A 17,791-nucleotide genomic window follows, 5' to 3' on the forward strand; every position below is an offset into this window, starting at 1 on the left:
TGTATGTATGTATGTAGGTACGTATCTAGTATAAGGTATCCAGTATCTAGTGAGTCTAGTTGTAGGGAATGCGGTATGTATCGAAAATAATGTAAATTGCCAAGGTAGGATTTGAACTTGAATCACAAGCATTACTTGCGCGTTATTTTCTATTTCTCTCGTAATTATCGTATGTATGTATGTATGTATTTTAACTTACCAGCAGCCTTCCTCCTGTTCCTCTGTTCCTCCTCACTCCTGGACAGCTCCTCCCTCGTGTAATGATAGAAGAACGTGTCATACTCCTCGTACAGGTGGGGTTTCAGCTTGTACAACCCACGGTTGTTACCACTGCTGGGCTTGGTGAAGTCCGCCACCTCGTGGATAACGGCTTCGAGTCCCGTCTCGTGCAGTTGGTCCTCTGGCAGCGATCTGTGGAACACTTCGGTTGTATGATCCGGGAGGTAATATTCATTATGCCGTGCAATTTAGCTTGTGGCGACATCTCTAAGCCACTCGTCACAACATCAATCAAACATTGTGGCGACATCTCTACGCCACTCGTCACAACATCAAATCAAACAACTATGTACTGTCAATCACCGCGAAGGAATTGACGCGCTCAACCAATAGCAGAGAAGAAACTAAATCGCGATATCAGAGATTTCACGGATTGGAGCTATATATATATATACAACCTCCGACACAACATCGTCTGTCGCGCGGTTCCCCAGGCGTCACACCTACCCTGGCGGAAGATCTTCTCTTTGGTGGCGGTCGAGCCGAATCATCGCTCCAGCTACAAGCTGGTTTTTGGAGGAAGCGTACTCCGCAACCTTCGCAGGGGAATCTGACCCGTATTGGATGGATTATGGTTATTAATCCAGTTGCCTGAACGTGCAGTATTGTGCAGATTTCCTAGCGATGTTTTCCTTCACCGTAATAGCATCGGTTAGCGTATTCAAACTTGTAGTAAGTATAGTTACGTAGTTAGTTATTCTAACAGAAGATAAAAGGAGAAAAGAGGAGAGAAATAATCAGTTTAAAATTACTATATTAATTAACATAAAATTAAGAATATTTGAGAATTAAATTATATAGGTATTTGTCATTTTTCTAACAAACAAAACCACGGCAACCGTTGCTATGGCTTATATTTACAAATAGTATAACGCCGTAGTATAATGCCGTGTGATTCCCGGCAGTGCCGTGTGGTTCCCGGCACCAATACAAAAAAGAATAGGACCAATCCATCTCTTTCCCATGGATGTCGTAAAAGGCGACTAAGGGATAGACTTACAAACTTAGGATTCTTTTTTAGGCGATGGGCTAGCAACCTGTCACTATTTGAATCAATGAAGCCAAATAGCTGAACGTGGCCATTCAGTCTTTTCAAGACTGTTGGCTCTGTCTACCCCGCAAGGGATATAGACGTCACCATATGTATGTAAAATCAGGTTACCTGTTGAGCTCGGAGTGGGGCATGGGTTTGACGCACAGCATCTGTATGATCTCCTTCTTGGTGCGCTCCTCGGCGGTCACCTCGCCCACGCCGGGCACCCAACGGGACCCCACGACTGTACAGATTGATACACGTACATATTTAATTAATTAACCACACGGCATTATTTATTTACTGTAAGTAAACCCTATAAACTGTAAGTAAAAGTTACCGGCACCAATAAAAAAAAGAAATTGTACCACTCCATCTCGTTCCCGTGGATGTCGTAAAAGGCGACTAAGGAATAGGCTTATAAACTTGGGATTCTTCTTTTAGGCGATGGGCTAGCAACCTGTCACTATTTGAATCTCAATTCCATCATAAAGCCAAACAGCTGAACGTGGCCTATCAGTCTTTTCAAGACTGTTGGCTCTGTCTACCCCGCAAGGGTGACGTGATTATATGTATATATGTATGTAAATGTAAATAAATACGGGACAGATTACACAGATTGAGTTAGCCTCGAAGTATGTTCGAAACTTGTGTTACGAGATACTAACTCAATGATACTATATTTTATGATAAATACTTGTATAGGTAAACATCCAAGACCCAGGCCAATCAGAGAAAGTTCCGTTTCTCATCATGCCCTGGCCGGGATTCGAACCCGGGACCTCCGGTGTCACAGACGAGCGCACAGCCACTGCGCCCGACAAAAGTAAGTAAAACCAAACTATGCGAGACCAATAAACTAAGAAAACAAGGAGAAGATATATTTTCCCTCGCGGTCAAAGCATCGGTTAGCACTCAAACCAATGTAGGTATCACTTACTGGTAATGAGCAACCCCAAGAACTCCTCGACCATGCTGATGGTGTACCGCAGTTCGTCGTCTTCCACACGCCGCTGCTCGAAGTCCGAAGCCGCCCAGTCGAGCAGATTAAACTTGTTCAGAACGTGTATTATAAATTCGTTGCTTTCGATCAGAGACGCACCCATCTGTAATAAAAACATTATACATTTTAAGTTTTGTGTAGGTACATAAATAAATAAATAAAAACAAAAAAAAAAAAAAAAACAATATGACCATGAAAGAGTTCATGAGATATGTCCGCCATTGCCATATGATACGTATACATACATATAGTCAAGTCTATATCCCTTGCGGGGAAGACAGAACCAATAGTTTTGAAAAGACTAAAAGGCCACGTTGAGCTGTATGGCTTGAGATTCTAATAAACATTTTGCTAGGTTTGTAGGGCGCATTGACAGGTTACTAGCCCATTGCCAAAAAGAAGTACCTACCTATACCAAGTTTATAAGCCTTTCTCATCATTAACTTTTACAATCTGTGCGGAAAGTGCCGTGCGGTTTCTGACACTTGCGGCACTTGACCTTGTGCTAGAAGTCCAGCTGTTCCAGCAGCTGCTGCTGTGACAACACTCACCTGGAGCATCACCACGTCCCGGTCCAGCATCTCGGAGCGGCACTTGACGTTGTGGTAGAAGCCCAGCTGTTCCAACAGCTGCTGCTGTGACAACACTCACCTGCAGCATCACCACTTACCGGTCCAGCATCTCGGAGCGGCCCCTGACGTTGTGGTAGAAGTCCAGCTGTTCCAGCATCTGCTGCTGTGACAACACTCACCTGCAGCATCACCACGTCCCGGTCTAACATCTCGGAGCGGCACTTGACGTTGTGGTAGAAGTCCAGCTGTTCCAGCAGCTGCTGCTGTGACAACACTCACCTGCAGCATCACCACGTCCCGGTCCAGCATCTCGGAGCGGCCCCTGACGTTGTGGTAGAAGTCCAGCTGTTCCAGCAGCTGCTGCTGTGACAACACTCACCTGCAGCATCACCACGTCCCGGTCCAGCATCTCGGAGCGGCCCCTGACGTTGTGGTAGAAGTCCAGCTGTTCCAGCAGCTGCTGCTGTGACAACACTCACCTGCAGCATCACCACGTCCCGGTCCAGCATCTCGGAGCGACACCAGACGTTGTGGTAGAAGCCCAGCTGTTCCAGCATCTGCTGCTGTGACAACACTCACCTGCAGCATCACCACGTCCCGGTCTAACATCTCGGAGCGGCACTTGACGTTGTGATAGAAGTACAGCTGGTTCAGTAACGCGAATCCGTTGCGACGCCACATGCCCGCGTGAACCTGGGCTATCATCGCCATGGTCTGGAGTACTGGCTCTGTTTACAAACAAACAGTTTCATAATGAGCGTTCACCATGATATGGATTAAGTTCCCTTGAAACGTCAGGTTTTTACCCGAAGCGACTCCGCACTCTGAACTTCTGCAGGGAAACTAACGCATAGATGTTGATAGTAGAAGCTTAGATGAATGTGCTTTTTCCTTTAGTTGCCTTTTGTGCCGGGAATCACACGTCACAAAAATAGATAGTGTCATTGTAAATGTTATGACAAGACTTATTTATTCATTCTCATTTTTTAACGTAGACAATGTGCATTCGTCAAGGATTCAGATTTAAGACATATATTTGTCAATTGATGTCCGGTGAAAATGCTGCAGTGTTGTTTGTCCCGCCGCTTCTTCTGCACATGCGCTTTGGAAGCGGTAGTAGATATAATTAGATTTAAGTTATGTGACTTCAATAAGTGATACCTTGCATCCAATTATGAAAATAAACCGATTCTATTCTAAGTATCCTTGAATTCTCAATATCTAAGACTAGCTGTGCCCGCGACTTCAGCCGCGTGGAACAGCATTTTTGGGCATCCTTGAAGCCTTCAAGGATGAATAATTTTGCCCCGTTTTTTTCACATTTTCCATTATTTCTTCGCTCCTAAAAGTTGCAGCGTTATGTTATATAGCCTAAAGCCTTCCCTCCATAAATGGTCTATTCAACACAAAGATAATTTTTCAATTCGAACCAGTATTTCCTGATATTAGCGCGTCCAAACAAACAAACAAACTCTTCAGCATAGATTTGCGCAACAAAATTTTAAAATTAACTGAATTATGTACTGATTAACTATTTAATTATGATATGCACTCACCAATGAGCTGAACAGGTGATGGCTTGCTCTTGTCAGGTTGGCTTTTATCTAATGACAGAGAAAAAACACTCTCATTATACTCGTATAAATATTCACACAAGTCTCGAACTTACTTCGAGGCTAACTCAATCTGTGCGATTTGTCCCGTAAATAAAAGGGTAATTCGAAGAGTACCCGAAATTACATCGAAAAAGAGTTATAAATGTGGATGAAGCGAAGTAAGTATGCAGAGATCGTGGCAAGTGAAAAGAGGTAGTCTCTGCTTACCTCTTCGGAAAAGAGGCGTGGTTTTATGTATACATACATACATACATATAATCACGTCTATATCCCTTGCGGGGTAGACAGAGCCAACAATCTTGAAAAGACTGATAGGCCACGTTTAGCTATTTAGCTTTAAGATAGAATTGAGATTCAAATAGTGACAGGTTGCTAGCCTATCGCCTAAAAGAAGAATCCCAATTTAATAAGCCTACCCCTTAGTCGCCTCTTACGACATCCATTGGACGGAGATGGAGTGGTCCAATTTTTTTTTTCTATTGTTTCCGGGAACCACACGGCATTTGATTTATGTATGTATTCTCTATTGTACAGACTCACCCCCCTGTTCGGGCGGAGGTCTGGCCCTGTCCGGCCGCTGGAACTCCTTGCTGTGGTAGGAGAGCCCGTGCCGGTGCAGCTGCAGGTGCAGCCCGGCGATGAACCGCGACAGGGGCCGGTGTATCGACACCGGCTCACTTGACACGTCGTACGGGATAACTGAAGCGCTCTTGTTGCTCAATTCTGTGGGCCAAAACTTGTGAACGTTATTCTATACCAGTCTTTCCCAAAGTGGGCGATAACGCCCCCTTGTGGGCGCTGCAGGTCTCAAGGGGGGCGGTAAGAGACCCAGAATAATTAAAAATAATTAATTAAACTAATTTGAAGTTATAGTGGTTTTTAAATAGGTGAAAAAATGGGGGCGCTAAAAAAATATTTATTCTCAAAGTGGGCAGTAGACAAAATAAGTTTGGGACTCTCTGTTCTATACTGATATTATAAAGCTGAAAAGTTTGTTTGTTAGGAGCTACTTGTTCGAATTGAAAGATTATTTTTGTGTTCAATAGAACATTTATCGAGGAAGGCTCTATACTAATTTATTATTTTTTTATTTATTTATGTACACAAAATTATATACAGGAGCGTTTATTACAGTAATTCTAGTACAAAGGTGCTACTTATTTCAAAAGAAATCTCTTCCAGTAGACCCGTGAGAGGAAAGATGAATTTTGGAGCGCGATTTGGAGCAGTACTAATATTATAAAGCTAAAGAGTTTGTTTGTTCGTTTGAACGTGATAATCTCAGGAACAACTGGTTCGAATTGAAAAAATATTTTTGTGTTTAATAGACCATTTATCGAGGAAGGCTTTAGGCTATTTATCATCACGCTGCAACTATTAGGAGCGAAGAAATAATGATAAATGTGAAATAAAACGGGGAAAATTATTCCTCCTTGACGGCTTCATTGATGCATCAAAATAATTATTCCACGCAGACGAAGTCGCGGGCACAGCTAATTCTAGGATATATATTACGGTTCGTTATCGTAACTCGATACGTAAACTACTGTCATGCCATGACAAATTTTAAAAGTTATACATACATATGGTCACGTCTATATCCCTTGTTAGGGTAGACAGAGCCAACAGTCTTGAAAAGACTGATAGGCCAAGTTCAACTATTTGACTTAATGATAGAATTGAGATTCTAACTCCGGGATAAAAAGTATTATGTTTCATTCTGAGTCTACCGCTACATACATACAAAATTTAATCGTAATCGGTTCAGTAATATTTGCGTGAAAGAATAACGAACTTACATACTCAGAAAAACTTTCCCATTTATAATATAAGTAGAATAGGTTGTGTAATTTCCAGAGCGTCAGTGGTCGAATTGTTAAGGTTAAAATGCGTGATGCGCAGAAAGACACAGGTTCAAAACCCACCTCAGCCATGTACCAATGCCTCTTTTCAAAGATAAGTACATTAGTTTCAATACCAACCAATGAGAAACAACTTCATGAGCAAACCTGCACATTCAGGATCTGTAACCCTGACGACCATGCTACCCGGACTAAAAAACAGGTGGTAGAAAATGATACTTTTATATCCGACTCCCTGACCTTTGACCACTGTATCCGGGAACTGCGTGGTCTCGTGGTGCCTCCGCAGCGCCATGCGGTAGGCGGCGGCGCACAGCGGCTTCTCGGCGCAACACCACTCTATGCAGAGCGTGATGCTGTGCGCCAGCTTCACGTGGAGATTGAACGCCGACTCCCACTCGGGCTCGTACTCCATGTGCTGGCCCACCTGGTGAGGAAACACCAAATTTGTTATGTTAAGTTTAATTACGACGGTTGTGGACGGCCTCTGTGGCTCAGCGGTAGTACGCTTGTCTGTGGCACCGGAGGTCCCGGGTTCGAATCCCGGTCAAGGCATGATGAGAAAAGAACTTTTTCTGATTGTCCTGGGTCTTGGATGTTTATCTATATAAGTATTTATTATAAAAATAAAAATAGGTAAAAAAACTTTTTAAGTAAAACGGTTTTATGTTAAACATACATTGCAATGTTTAATATAAATGTACTAAAAACCAAAAAAAAAAAATAAAATAGATACAGTCGTGGGAATTATAAATATATGCATAGACTAGACTAAAATAAAACCGTGGGGCACGTCAATTGTCTACAAATTATAGACTTAATGTGCGATAGAAGAATCGTTTAATTCGTCGTTAGGCAGTTGGCCCGCAGACGGTGCGCAAATTACTTACTATTTTGCTGGCTAGCGAGGAATCGTTTCACTGCTCGTAGTTTGTCTTTAATCGACAAAACTTATGATAAAAGTACTACTCGTTCAACATTATGAAACCCTAAAACTCGCTTAATCGAGCTTGCTAACTTGTTTCCACATTCTAGCCCTACTTATCACACGTCCATCGTTCTCGGTTGAACAAATGCCTAATTATAGTGTAACATTACAAAACAAACATTTTAATCAACGATTGTAGACAATTGACGTGCCCCACGGTTTTATTTTAGTCTAGTCTATGCATATATTTATAATTCCCACGACTGTATCTATTTTATTATTTTTTTTTGGTTTTTAGTACATTTATATTAAACATTGCAATGTATGTTTAACATAAAACCGTTTTACTTAAAAAGTTTTTTTACCTATTTTTATTTTCTAGTTTTTAGTTTTTAATTTGGCACAGGGATAGACTTAACCTTCAGGAGTAACATAGGCTACATTTTATCCCACTGCTGGGTATTGTTTGACGTTTAGTCTTAAATATTGAGGTTGTGTAGTGCACTGTATTCTTCTTGTCAAGCCCTTTTATTTGAAACCCATATTGGTGGGATTGATAAAATATTGTTATCAGCCATTTGGTAGCGGCGGCCATCTTAGATTTTAATTTTGAATAGTAAATTGTATTCTACTTGTTGAGACCTTTCATTTGATACCCATGTTGATGGGATTGATAAAACCTAAGTTATCCGCCATTTTATAGAGGCCGCCATCTTGGATTTCAATTTTTTATAGTATATTGTATTCTGCTTGTTGAGCCCTTTCATTTGATACCCATATTGATGGGATTAATGAAACCTAAATTATCCGCCATTTTGTAACGGCGGCCATCTTGAATTTATAATGATAATGAATAAACATAATTATATTGTCACCAAAATCCAAAGTGTATACAAAATTTCAGATTAATCGGTTGACAGGAAGAGGGTGAAATTTGAATTACTAAATTTGACCCAAGAAAGAATAAATAAAACAAACGGGGTGAGCTAAATAAAACCGTTTAATATAGTATCGTTGAGTTAGTATCTCGTAACACAAGTTTCGAACTTACTTCGAGGCTAACTCAATCAGTGTAATTTGTCCCGTATATATTTATTTATTGAATTCAAAATTCGTTTATTCAGTAAAACAGTTTTACAAAGCCAGTTGTTGAGGCCATCCAGAGCGTCATGGGTCGAACCGGTAAGGTGCCCGGTTAAAATTCGTGATGCGCAGAAAGACAGGTTCAAATCCCACCTTAGCCATGTACCAATGCCTCCTTTCAAAGTTAAATACATTAGTTTCAATACTAACCGATGAGAAAACGTGCCGTGTGGTTCCCGGCACCAATACAAAAAATAATAGGACTACTCCATCTTTTTCCCAGGATGTCGTAAAAGGCGACTAAGGGATAGGGCTTACAAACTTGGGATGATGAAAAATTCATTAAAACAGTTTTACAAAGCCAGCTGTTGAGGCCCTCTAGTAAGTATAGAATACCCGTGTCAGAGGACCTCGCTCCCTCGTTACGTAACTATTGCTGAGTACTAAAATAATACAAAATGAATAAAAAAATATATGCAAACTGTATTTGTATGTGAAAGTGTGTATGTGGTACGAGTATATAATTCAAATTCTAAATTATGTTTGTTTGTTTGTAATATCTTTATTTTTTGTTTGTAATATCTTTAGGGATAGGCTTAAAAACTTGGGTTTCGTCTTTTAGGCGATGGGCTAGCAACCTGTCACTGTTTGAATCTCAATTCTATCATTATCAGCCAAATAGCTGAACGTGGCCAATCAGTCTTTTCAAGGCTGTTGGCTCTGTCTACCCCGCAAGGGATATAGACGTGACCATATGTATGTATGTATGTATCTTGTATCTCAACGATTGACGTCAAATAAATTACTTTCAACTAAATTTACTGTCGCTTCCAAGGCGTCAGTGCAGAAGAAGCGGTAACAAACTGCACTGCAGCATTTTCAATTAGATTTGGAATGTATTTGGGACAGTTTAATATTTTGTAATTTTTTTAAATTAAGGAAGTGCCGTGTGGTTTATGATGTGGCGTTTTAGGTAAAACGTCGCAGATAAGAAAGATGAGAGATGGAAGGTGTCTCCCCTCCATCTCTTATCTTTCTTATGTGCGGCAAGGCGGCTTGCGGCTTTCAAAGAGGCACGGCGTCACACAGAAATAGCGGCAAATCGCCACACCATTGTATATTGTCTTGAGAATAGAGGTTTAAAAAAGGCAGACGTGTGGCTTGAAAAACAAAAGTGAAGCATCGTATTGGCGGCATTGTACGCGTGTGTGTGAGTGACAGAAAATGAGATCTATGACGTAATGGCGGCCGACTGTCACACTATTGGTGAGAGCGTGCGCGTGAGGCGTGTATATACAATTACTGCTTCATTTTGCCGAATAGTAAAACACCGTCCGTCTTTTTTTATACGTCTTTGTATGTTTGTTTTTTTTTTTTGACGGCCTTTTGTGGCTCAGCGGTAGTACGCTTGTCTCTGACACCGGAGGTCCCGGGTTCGAATCCCGGCCAGGGCATGACGAGAAACGAACTTTCTCTGAATGGCCTGGGTCTTGGAAGTTTTTCTATATATGTATTTATTATAAAATATGCTATCGGTGAGTTAGTATCTCGTAACACAAGTCTCGAACTTACTTCGAGGCTTACTCAATCCGTGAACAAGTCCCGTATATATATATTTATTTTTTTCAATCGTCATAATGAACCCGCTAGCAACATCACCTGTCTGACAACGGAGTCCATGCCCTGCATCATGACCAGCAGGTTCATCATCAGCGACAGGCCGTGCAGGAAGCCCTTCCGCAGCTCGTCGTCGAAGGAGCCCGGCACAGAGCTCAGCAGGTACTTCACGTCGTACAGGATGAACTGGGCGCGTTTGAAGCCGGTGGGCACGTTACGATCGAACTCGAGGCGGCCCTGTGGATTGAAACGTAGTTAAATAGTTGAACGGCCCGTGTGGCGCAGCGGCAGTGCGCTTGTCTGTGACACCGGAGGTCCCGGGTTCGAATCCCGGTCAGGGCATGATGAGTAACGAACTTCCTCTGATTTGCGTGGGTTTTGGATGTTTGTCTATAGAAGTATATTTATTACAAAATATAGTATCGTTGTGTTAGTATCTCGTTACACAAATGTCGAACTTACTTCGAGGCTAACTCAATCTGTGTAATTTGTCCCGTATATATTTATTAAATAACAATTGATTATCAATGTGAATGTAGCGAAAGAAGTGATGTAATCGTCGCAAGTGGAGTAGTCTCTGCCTACCGCTCCGTGATTTTGTATTATGTATGTATGTATTATTCACGTAATCCCTTGACCTGGATGGATCCTGGGTATGTGAGCCAGATTTTAGTCAGCACAAGGCCCCTTGACTTGACTTGATTTAAAATCACCTTGTTATTACACCGTCTGTTACACTCGCTGATAAAGGTGTTGAGCACGACGAACAGAGCGTCGTGATTGGCGATGAGATGGTGCGCAAGAGTCGGCGTGGTGTACAGCTGCACCGACAGCGACGAGATCGAGAACGAGTGGTCGTGGTCGTCCCGGATGAAGTCCTTCAGGATCGAACCTGGGGATTCGACCATTCGATCGGTGAACGATTAGATCACAATTAACATTAGTGTCAAACTTTATCTAAAATAACATGAATGGAAATCTTTCACAGTATAAAAACCGTGCCGTGTGGTTCTCGGCACCATTACAAATAAGAATAGGACCACTCCATCTCTTTCCCACGTATGTCGTAAAAGGCGACTAAGAGATAGGCTTATAAACTTGGGATTCCTCTTTTAGGCGATGGGCTAGCAACCTGTCACTATTTGAATCTCAATTCTATCATAAAGCCAAATAGCTGAACGTGGCCTATCAGTCTTTACAAGGCTTTGTTGGCTTTGTCTACACCGCAAGGGATATAGACGTGATTATATGTATGTATGTGAACAATTAAATCACAATTAACATTAGTGTCAAACTTTATCTAAAATAACGCAAACGTAAATCTTTCACAGTATAAAAACCGTGCCCGTGCCGTGTGGTTCCTGGCACCATGCAAAATTTAACAGGACCACTACATATCTTTCCCATGGATGTCGTAAAAGGCGACTAAGGTATAGGCTTATATAGGCCTAACCTAAACTCCTTATAGTAACAGCGTGATGTAATATAGCCTAAAGACTTTCTCGATAAATGGTGTATTCGACGCAAAAATATTTTTTCAATTCGAACCATTAGTTCCTGAGATAAGCGCGTTCAAACAAACAAACAAACTCTTCAGCTTTATAATATTAGTATAGTTACTATAGGTTTTTTCTTTTTGGTCAGCTGGTTGACTGGTAGATAATGCCAAACGGCATTAAGTCCGCCTTTTGTACATTTCTATTTTTGTGCACAATAAAGTTTTAAATAAATAAAATAAAAAAAAAAAACATTTTCACTCACCATAATTCCTAGTGAACAATATGGCCATAGACTTCTTCGTGGTATAATCCATCAATGTGGTGGCTATGAGGAGTCTATGCCAGGCGGTCCTCGCCGCCTTCCACATGCGGAAGTCGTTCTGCATCACCGCGCCGGCGACCCCGCCCCCGCACAGGGCTCCGCTGGCGTCCCACACGGAGTTCCCGAGGGCCACCTGGCTCACGGTGAGACGGAGACTCGGCTCTTGACTCACGAAGTTTTGCAGCCTACATATTATGTGGGACAGATGGTAGAAGATATGTTTGTTTGTAATATCTTAAGAAATTTACACAGTAACAAGAATATAGGCTTACAAACTTGGGATTCTTTTTTTAGGCGATGGGCTAGCAACCTGTCACTATTTGGATCTCAATTCTATCATTGAGCAAAATAGCTGAACGTGGCCGATCAGTCTCTTTAAAACTGTTGGCTCTGTCTACCCCACAAGGGATATAGACGTGACCATATGTATATATGTATATGTACAAGAATATAGTACATAGTTATAAAATAAAAACAAATCACTTGCAATGACGGACTTAGGTATTGCACCTTCATGCTTTTAATAAACAACGTTCTTTGTCATATTTGGATTTGGATAGTATTGCACAAAATGGTGTTTATCTTAGTTACCATGTGTATCTTCTAATATAAAATGTTTTAGCCCTTTACTTCTCGAAATATATTTTTCTCCCCCAACAGTACTTAATATCTTAAGAAATTTACATAGTAACAAGAAAATAGTTTATAGTTATAAAAGCAACAAATCACTTGCAATGGCGGACTTATCCCGTGAAAGGATCTCTTCCAGTCTACCGGCAAGTCATATTGTTTAAGTAATAGGTTACGATCTTAAAAGAGATGGATTAAAAGAATAAAGGAAAGTATGAGTAGGAAAGGAATGACTAATTAGACGGCAAATGACATAACCTTTTTTTTTCAATTGAGGGTACATTATGATTTAAAAAAAAAGACGTCATTATATTGTACCGACCCTACGTGAAGAGTGGGGAAAGAAGAATAAAAAGAAAGAAGACATATTGTAAAAGCATAGCTTCATCTCATCTCTGTACGGAATTTCAGCAAAATTGATTTAGTGGCTTGAAAACGTAATATACAGACCGTAAGAAAAAAAAAAAAAAAAAAAATATTTATTCACATATATATTATTAATAGGCATTTCTAATGGTTGCAACATACAACCGATTTTGATCAAAACTTCGTACTGAGAGACAAATATAAAAAAAAAAAAACATGAAGACTTATTAGTACAAAAATTCACACAGGAACGAAAACGTCACAGATAATCTACTAGTAAACACGTCTCACAAGATACCAAGGCCACCTCCCATATACCAATCAAAGCGAGGTGACACAGCTATCTTCCGAGCTCACTGTACTTACAAAGGCAACATGTTTTTTTTTTCATGAAGTTAGAAAGAAAAAAACAGTTTGTTAGTTAGTTAGAAAGAAAAAAACAGTTAGTTAGTTAGTTAGAAAGAAAAAAACAGTTTGTTAGTTAGTTAGAAAAAAAACAGTTAGTTAGTTAGTTGGATAGAAAAAAAACAGTTAGTTAGTTAGTTAGAAAGAAAAAAACAGTTAGTTAGAAAGAAAAAACAGTTAGTTAGTTAGAAAGAAAAAAACAGTTTGTTAGTTAGTTAGAAAGAAAAACCAGTTAGTTAGTTAGTCAGAAAGAAAAAAACAGTAAGTTAGTTAGTTAGAAAGAAAAAAAAACCAGGTGACTCACCAAGTGAGCAGCTTCATGGCGTAGTGCTGGTGCGCGATGACGTGCGCGTGCATCACCAGCACCTTGAGGCTGGGCCCGAGCCGGGACGTGAACCTTTCGAACATCGCCGTACAGCTGGCGTTACATCACATACTATACCATTGGGGGGCACGGGCGGAGTTTAGCTCATCTTCTCTCTCTAGGTTTGTGGTTAATTTTGCGATAGAGAGAGAGAGGAGATGTAACAAACTACCTTCCCCCGTAGAGTGGCACGCGCGATGCCGCTATTATCGCGTGATAAACAATCGCCGTTTCGCTTTTTATTATGACGTGCAAACGGGAACAGCGATAGTTTTTCGCGCGTAAATAAAATAAGTCGTGCGTGGAATAGTTATTTTGGGCATCATTGAAGCCCTCAAGGATGAATAAATTTCCCCGTTTTTTTTTTTCACATTTTACATTATTTCTTTGCTCCTTATAGTTGCAGCGTGATGTTATATAGCTTAAAGCCTTCCCTCGGTAAATGGTCTATTCAACGCAAGAAGAATTTTTCAATTTGAACCAGTAGTTCCTGAGATTAGCGCGTTCAAACAAACAAACCTTCAGCTTTATAATATTAGTTTTGTGTCAATTAACAAGTGGCCAGTTCATAAAAATCTAATATAAATTCAGTCTTGAGTATGTATATCGCATACAATGATAGTTTTTCTAGTAATTAAGAGCAACCTCTTGCTATTTATGCCTCAATAATGTTTTCAATTGCTTTTTTCGTTTTACTGCCCATACAGTCTCTTAATTGGTTTTTACATGTATAGGTAAAAAAAGATGGTCTCTGTGCGCTTGACCGGAGGTCCCGGGTTCGAATCCTGCAATGGCATGATGAGAAAAGAACTTTCTCAGTTTGGCCAGGGTCTTAAATATTTATCTACATAAGTATTAATTATAAAATATAGTATCGTTGAGTTAGTATCACGTAACACTTTGAACTTACTTCGTGGCTAACTCAACCTGTCCCTTATATATATTTATTAATTTATAATGAGAAACAAACTCAGCTAACAGCTGAACATGACATATTAGTCATTCAAGACTGACCCCGCAATAGATACAGACGTGATCATACGAACGAATGAACGAAGGAATGAACGAACGAACGAATGAACGAACGAACGAACGAACGAACGAACGAATGAACGAACTAAAATGAACGAATGAACGAACTAAAATGAACGAATGAACGAACTAAAATGAACGAACGAACGAACGAACGAACGAATGAAACAGACGAGCTATACTCACGTCTCGATATCAGTTTTGAGTTTGTCGCAGACTTGGAACGAGTTACACTTGACGAGTGCTCTGCCCTCGCGGTCGATCAGCGTGACCAGCTCCACCGAATCGCGGTGGTTACAACTCAGTACGCGATTCAGAGTCGTTATCACCTGAAATATAATTCGCCGTGAGTACATTTGCCGTGCGGTTCCCGGCACCAATAGAGAAAAGAATAGGATCTCTTTACCATGGATGTCGTAAAAGGCGACTAAGGGATAAGCTTATAAACTTGGTATTCTTCTTTGAGGCGATGGGCTAGCAACCTGTCACTATTTGAATTTCAATTCATCAAGCCAAATAGCTGAACGTGGCCTATCAGTCTTTTCAAGACTGTTGGCTCTATCTATCACGCAAGGGATATAGACGTGATTATATGAATTAATGAATGAATGAATATAAAAAACGATATAAACAATACAAAAAAAATATGTACATATAAGTAAATATATATACCTACAGCATGGAAGCTTGCACAACTGGCTGAATATGCCTATAACCTTAATCGATATTTACGATTACGATAACCGTCATCAATACCTACTAGTACACAAACAATCCAATAATAAATTCACCTGTTCGAACGTGTGGGTCTCATCGTTATACAAAACTGTGCAGTAACAATCCGGCTGGTCCAGGATTTGTAGTAAATCGCGTTCGTTGTCTTTCAATCTGAAAACAAAATAAAAAAAAACAATATTAATACAACAGCGCATCACCTAATTGGCGTGCCGTGTGGTTATTTGCACTTATAATTGCGATGTGCTGTTCCCGGCACGAATACAAAAAAAAAAGAATAAGACCACTCCATCTCTTTCCCATGGATGTCGTAAAAGGCGACTAAGGGATAGACTTACAAACTTGGGATTAATTTTTAGGCGATGGGCTAGCAACCTGTCACTATTTGGAGAAAAATATATGCTCTTGGAGCACAGATCATTTTACTTCCTATAGTCCTATATCGGGTCAGCTGGAAGAGATTTCTTTTGAAATAAGCAGAACCTATGTAATTTTGTTTCTTAAAGATAAATTAGTAAATAAAATAAATACTATAACAAATATTAATCTCACGTACAACATAGGCCAGGTAGGCATTAATTAGTCCAAAACTCTTTACCAAATTTATGGGTAAATTTTGAATACGGGCAAACTACCAACCGGTCCAAAGTTCAAATCTATCGGGAAACACTTATTTATTTATTTATAATCATTAAAAAAAAACAACAATTACAATGGTACACATAATGCATTAGGTTAAAACCACAAAGGTTTGTTGTGTACTAATGCAGTTTAAATACATTTCAAAATTTTGCTAACAGTTACACAAGAAAAAAAAAAATAGAAAATAAATAAACAACGTTACTTAGGCAGTAAGGTATTTAAAACATTTTCACAAAATATGTATATTTATCCATATTTTCTACATTCAGTCTTTTTAAGACTGTTGGCTCTGTCTACCCCGAAAGGGATATAGACGTGACCATATCTATGTATATACGTATTTTCTACAAAATACTCTTTTTAGCTTTGATACTGCTGGGCCCATAACCATTGTTGGGGGAGAAAACTATACATCGAGAGGTAAAGGGCTAAAACATTTATATTAGAAGATATACATGGTAACTAAGATAAACAACATTTTCGCAATACAATCCCAAATACAAATATGACAAAGAACATTGTCTATTAAAAGCATGAAGGTGCAATACATATTCAACAGATACATTGCCCCTAGCGTCTGATGATGAAGTAATCTTCATCACACTGACCGGAGGTCGTTGGGCAGCCCCGGCGCGTGGTCGTGGGTGAGGAGCCGCAGACAGTAGGAGAGCACCACGGACGCCACGATCTTCATGCGCTCCAGCACCTCCTCGCTGATGTGGCTGCTCGACTGCTCCTCTTCAGACGGCGCCTGGAAAGACAACATCATCAGTATTAATAAAAAATTACATTATCACTATAAATGAAATATTTAATAAACTTGAGAGGTAAGGAAGTATGAATTATATTAATACGGGACAAATTACACAGTGACAATATGTACATTCATTCATCTAATAATATTTAAACGAGCAATTTTTGTATATATACATATAATCAGGATCTCGGAAACGGCTCCAACTATATCAGCGCCATCTCTGGTAGACCGAGCAAAGCTCGGTCAACCGGGTACTGTTTTTTAATGTATAAAATGTGCATTCGTCCATGATTAAGATTTAAGAGATCTATATTTGTAAATTGACGTCCGGTGAAAATGCTGCAGTGTAGTTTGTTCTTCTACACAGGCGCTTTGGAAACGGTAGTAGTTACAATTAGATTTAAGTGATATGACGTCAATAAGTGATACCTTGTATCCAATTTTGAAATAAATCATTAAATTTGGAAAAATTAATAAATTTTTGTGGTATCCCTTCACTGTCTTCCAGCCCAGTGGCTCTGTCCACCCCGCGAGGGTCACTCACCGCGTGCAACTCGCAGAAGGGCTCCCTCTTCCACGCCTCCGTGTCGCCGCAGTCGCAGCACCCGCCCCCGCCCGACTGGCCCATCTTGTATTTGTGGTGTCTGTGAGCGGAAACTTTGAAACATTCCACGCACAGGACGCATGTGTTGTCCATTCCTGAAAAAAAAAAGACATCATCTACATATAGGTGAAGTCTCTGCCTACCACTCCTGGTAAAAGGCGTGATTTTATGTATGTATGTATGACATATATCCCTTATATCCCTTGCGGAGTAGACAGAGCCTACAGTCTTGTAAAGACTGATAGGCCACGTTCAGCTATTTGGCTTTAAGATAGGATTGAGATTCAAATAGTGATAGGTTGCTCGCCCATCGCCTAAAAAATAATCCCAAGTTTGTAAGCCTACCCCTTAGTTGGCTTTTACGACATCCATGGGAAAGAGATGGAGTGGTCCTATTCTTTTTTGTATTGGTGCCGGAAACCACACGGCACATGTATATATG

General features: G+C 40.3%; 1 protein-coding gene across 1 annotated transcript in view; it reads right to left on the minus strand.

The window, feature by feature from the left end:
* Positions 1-17,791, minus strand: part of LOC106136634 (E3 ubiquitin-protein ligase UBR1) — a 46,981-nt gene that overhangs the window by 16,608 nt on the left and 12,582 nt on the right. Inside the window, exons 5-19 of the mRNA XM_060950432.1 lie at positions 17,290-17,444; positions 16,597-16,739; positions 15,403-15,499; positions 14,798-14,940; positions 13,520-13,633; positions 11,755-11,999; positions 10,707-10,885; positions 10,036-10,230; positions 6,606-6,792; positions 5,044-5,226; positions 4,444-4,491; positions 3,467-3,615; positions 2,253-2,418; positions 1,442-1,556; positions 200-411 (exon numbers count right to left, since the gene is read on the minus strand). Coding sequence (XP_060806415.1) covers positions 200-411; positions 1,442-1,556; positions 2,253-2,418; positions 3,467-3,615; positions 4,444-4,491; positions 5,044-5,226; positions 6,606-6,792; positions 10,036-10,230; positions 10,707-10,885; positions 11,755-11,999; positions 13,520-13,633; positions 14,798-14,940; positions 15,403-15,499; positions 16,597-16,739; positions 17,290-17,444 — 2,331 coding nt within the window. The remainder of the gene's footprint in view (positions 1-199; positions 412-1,441; positions 1,557-2,252; positions 2,419-3,466; positions 3,616-4,443; positions 4,492-5,043; positions 5,227-6,605; positions 6,793-10,035; positions 10,231-10,706; positions 10,886-11,754; positions 12,000-13,519; positions 13,634-14,797; positions 14,941-15,402; positions 15,500-16,596; positions 16,740-17,289; positions 17,445-17,791) is intronic.

Source organism: Amyelois transitella, chromosome 21, assembly GCF_032362555.1.
Source record: "Amyelois transitella isolate CPQ chromosome 21, ilAmyTran1.1, whole genome shotgun sequence".
In the NCBI taxonomy this organism is placed as follows: Eukaryota; Metazoa; Arthropoda; class Insecta; order Lepidoptera; family Pyralidae; genus Amyelois; species Amyelois transitella.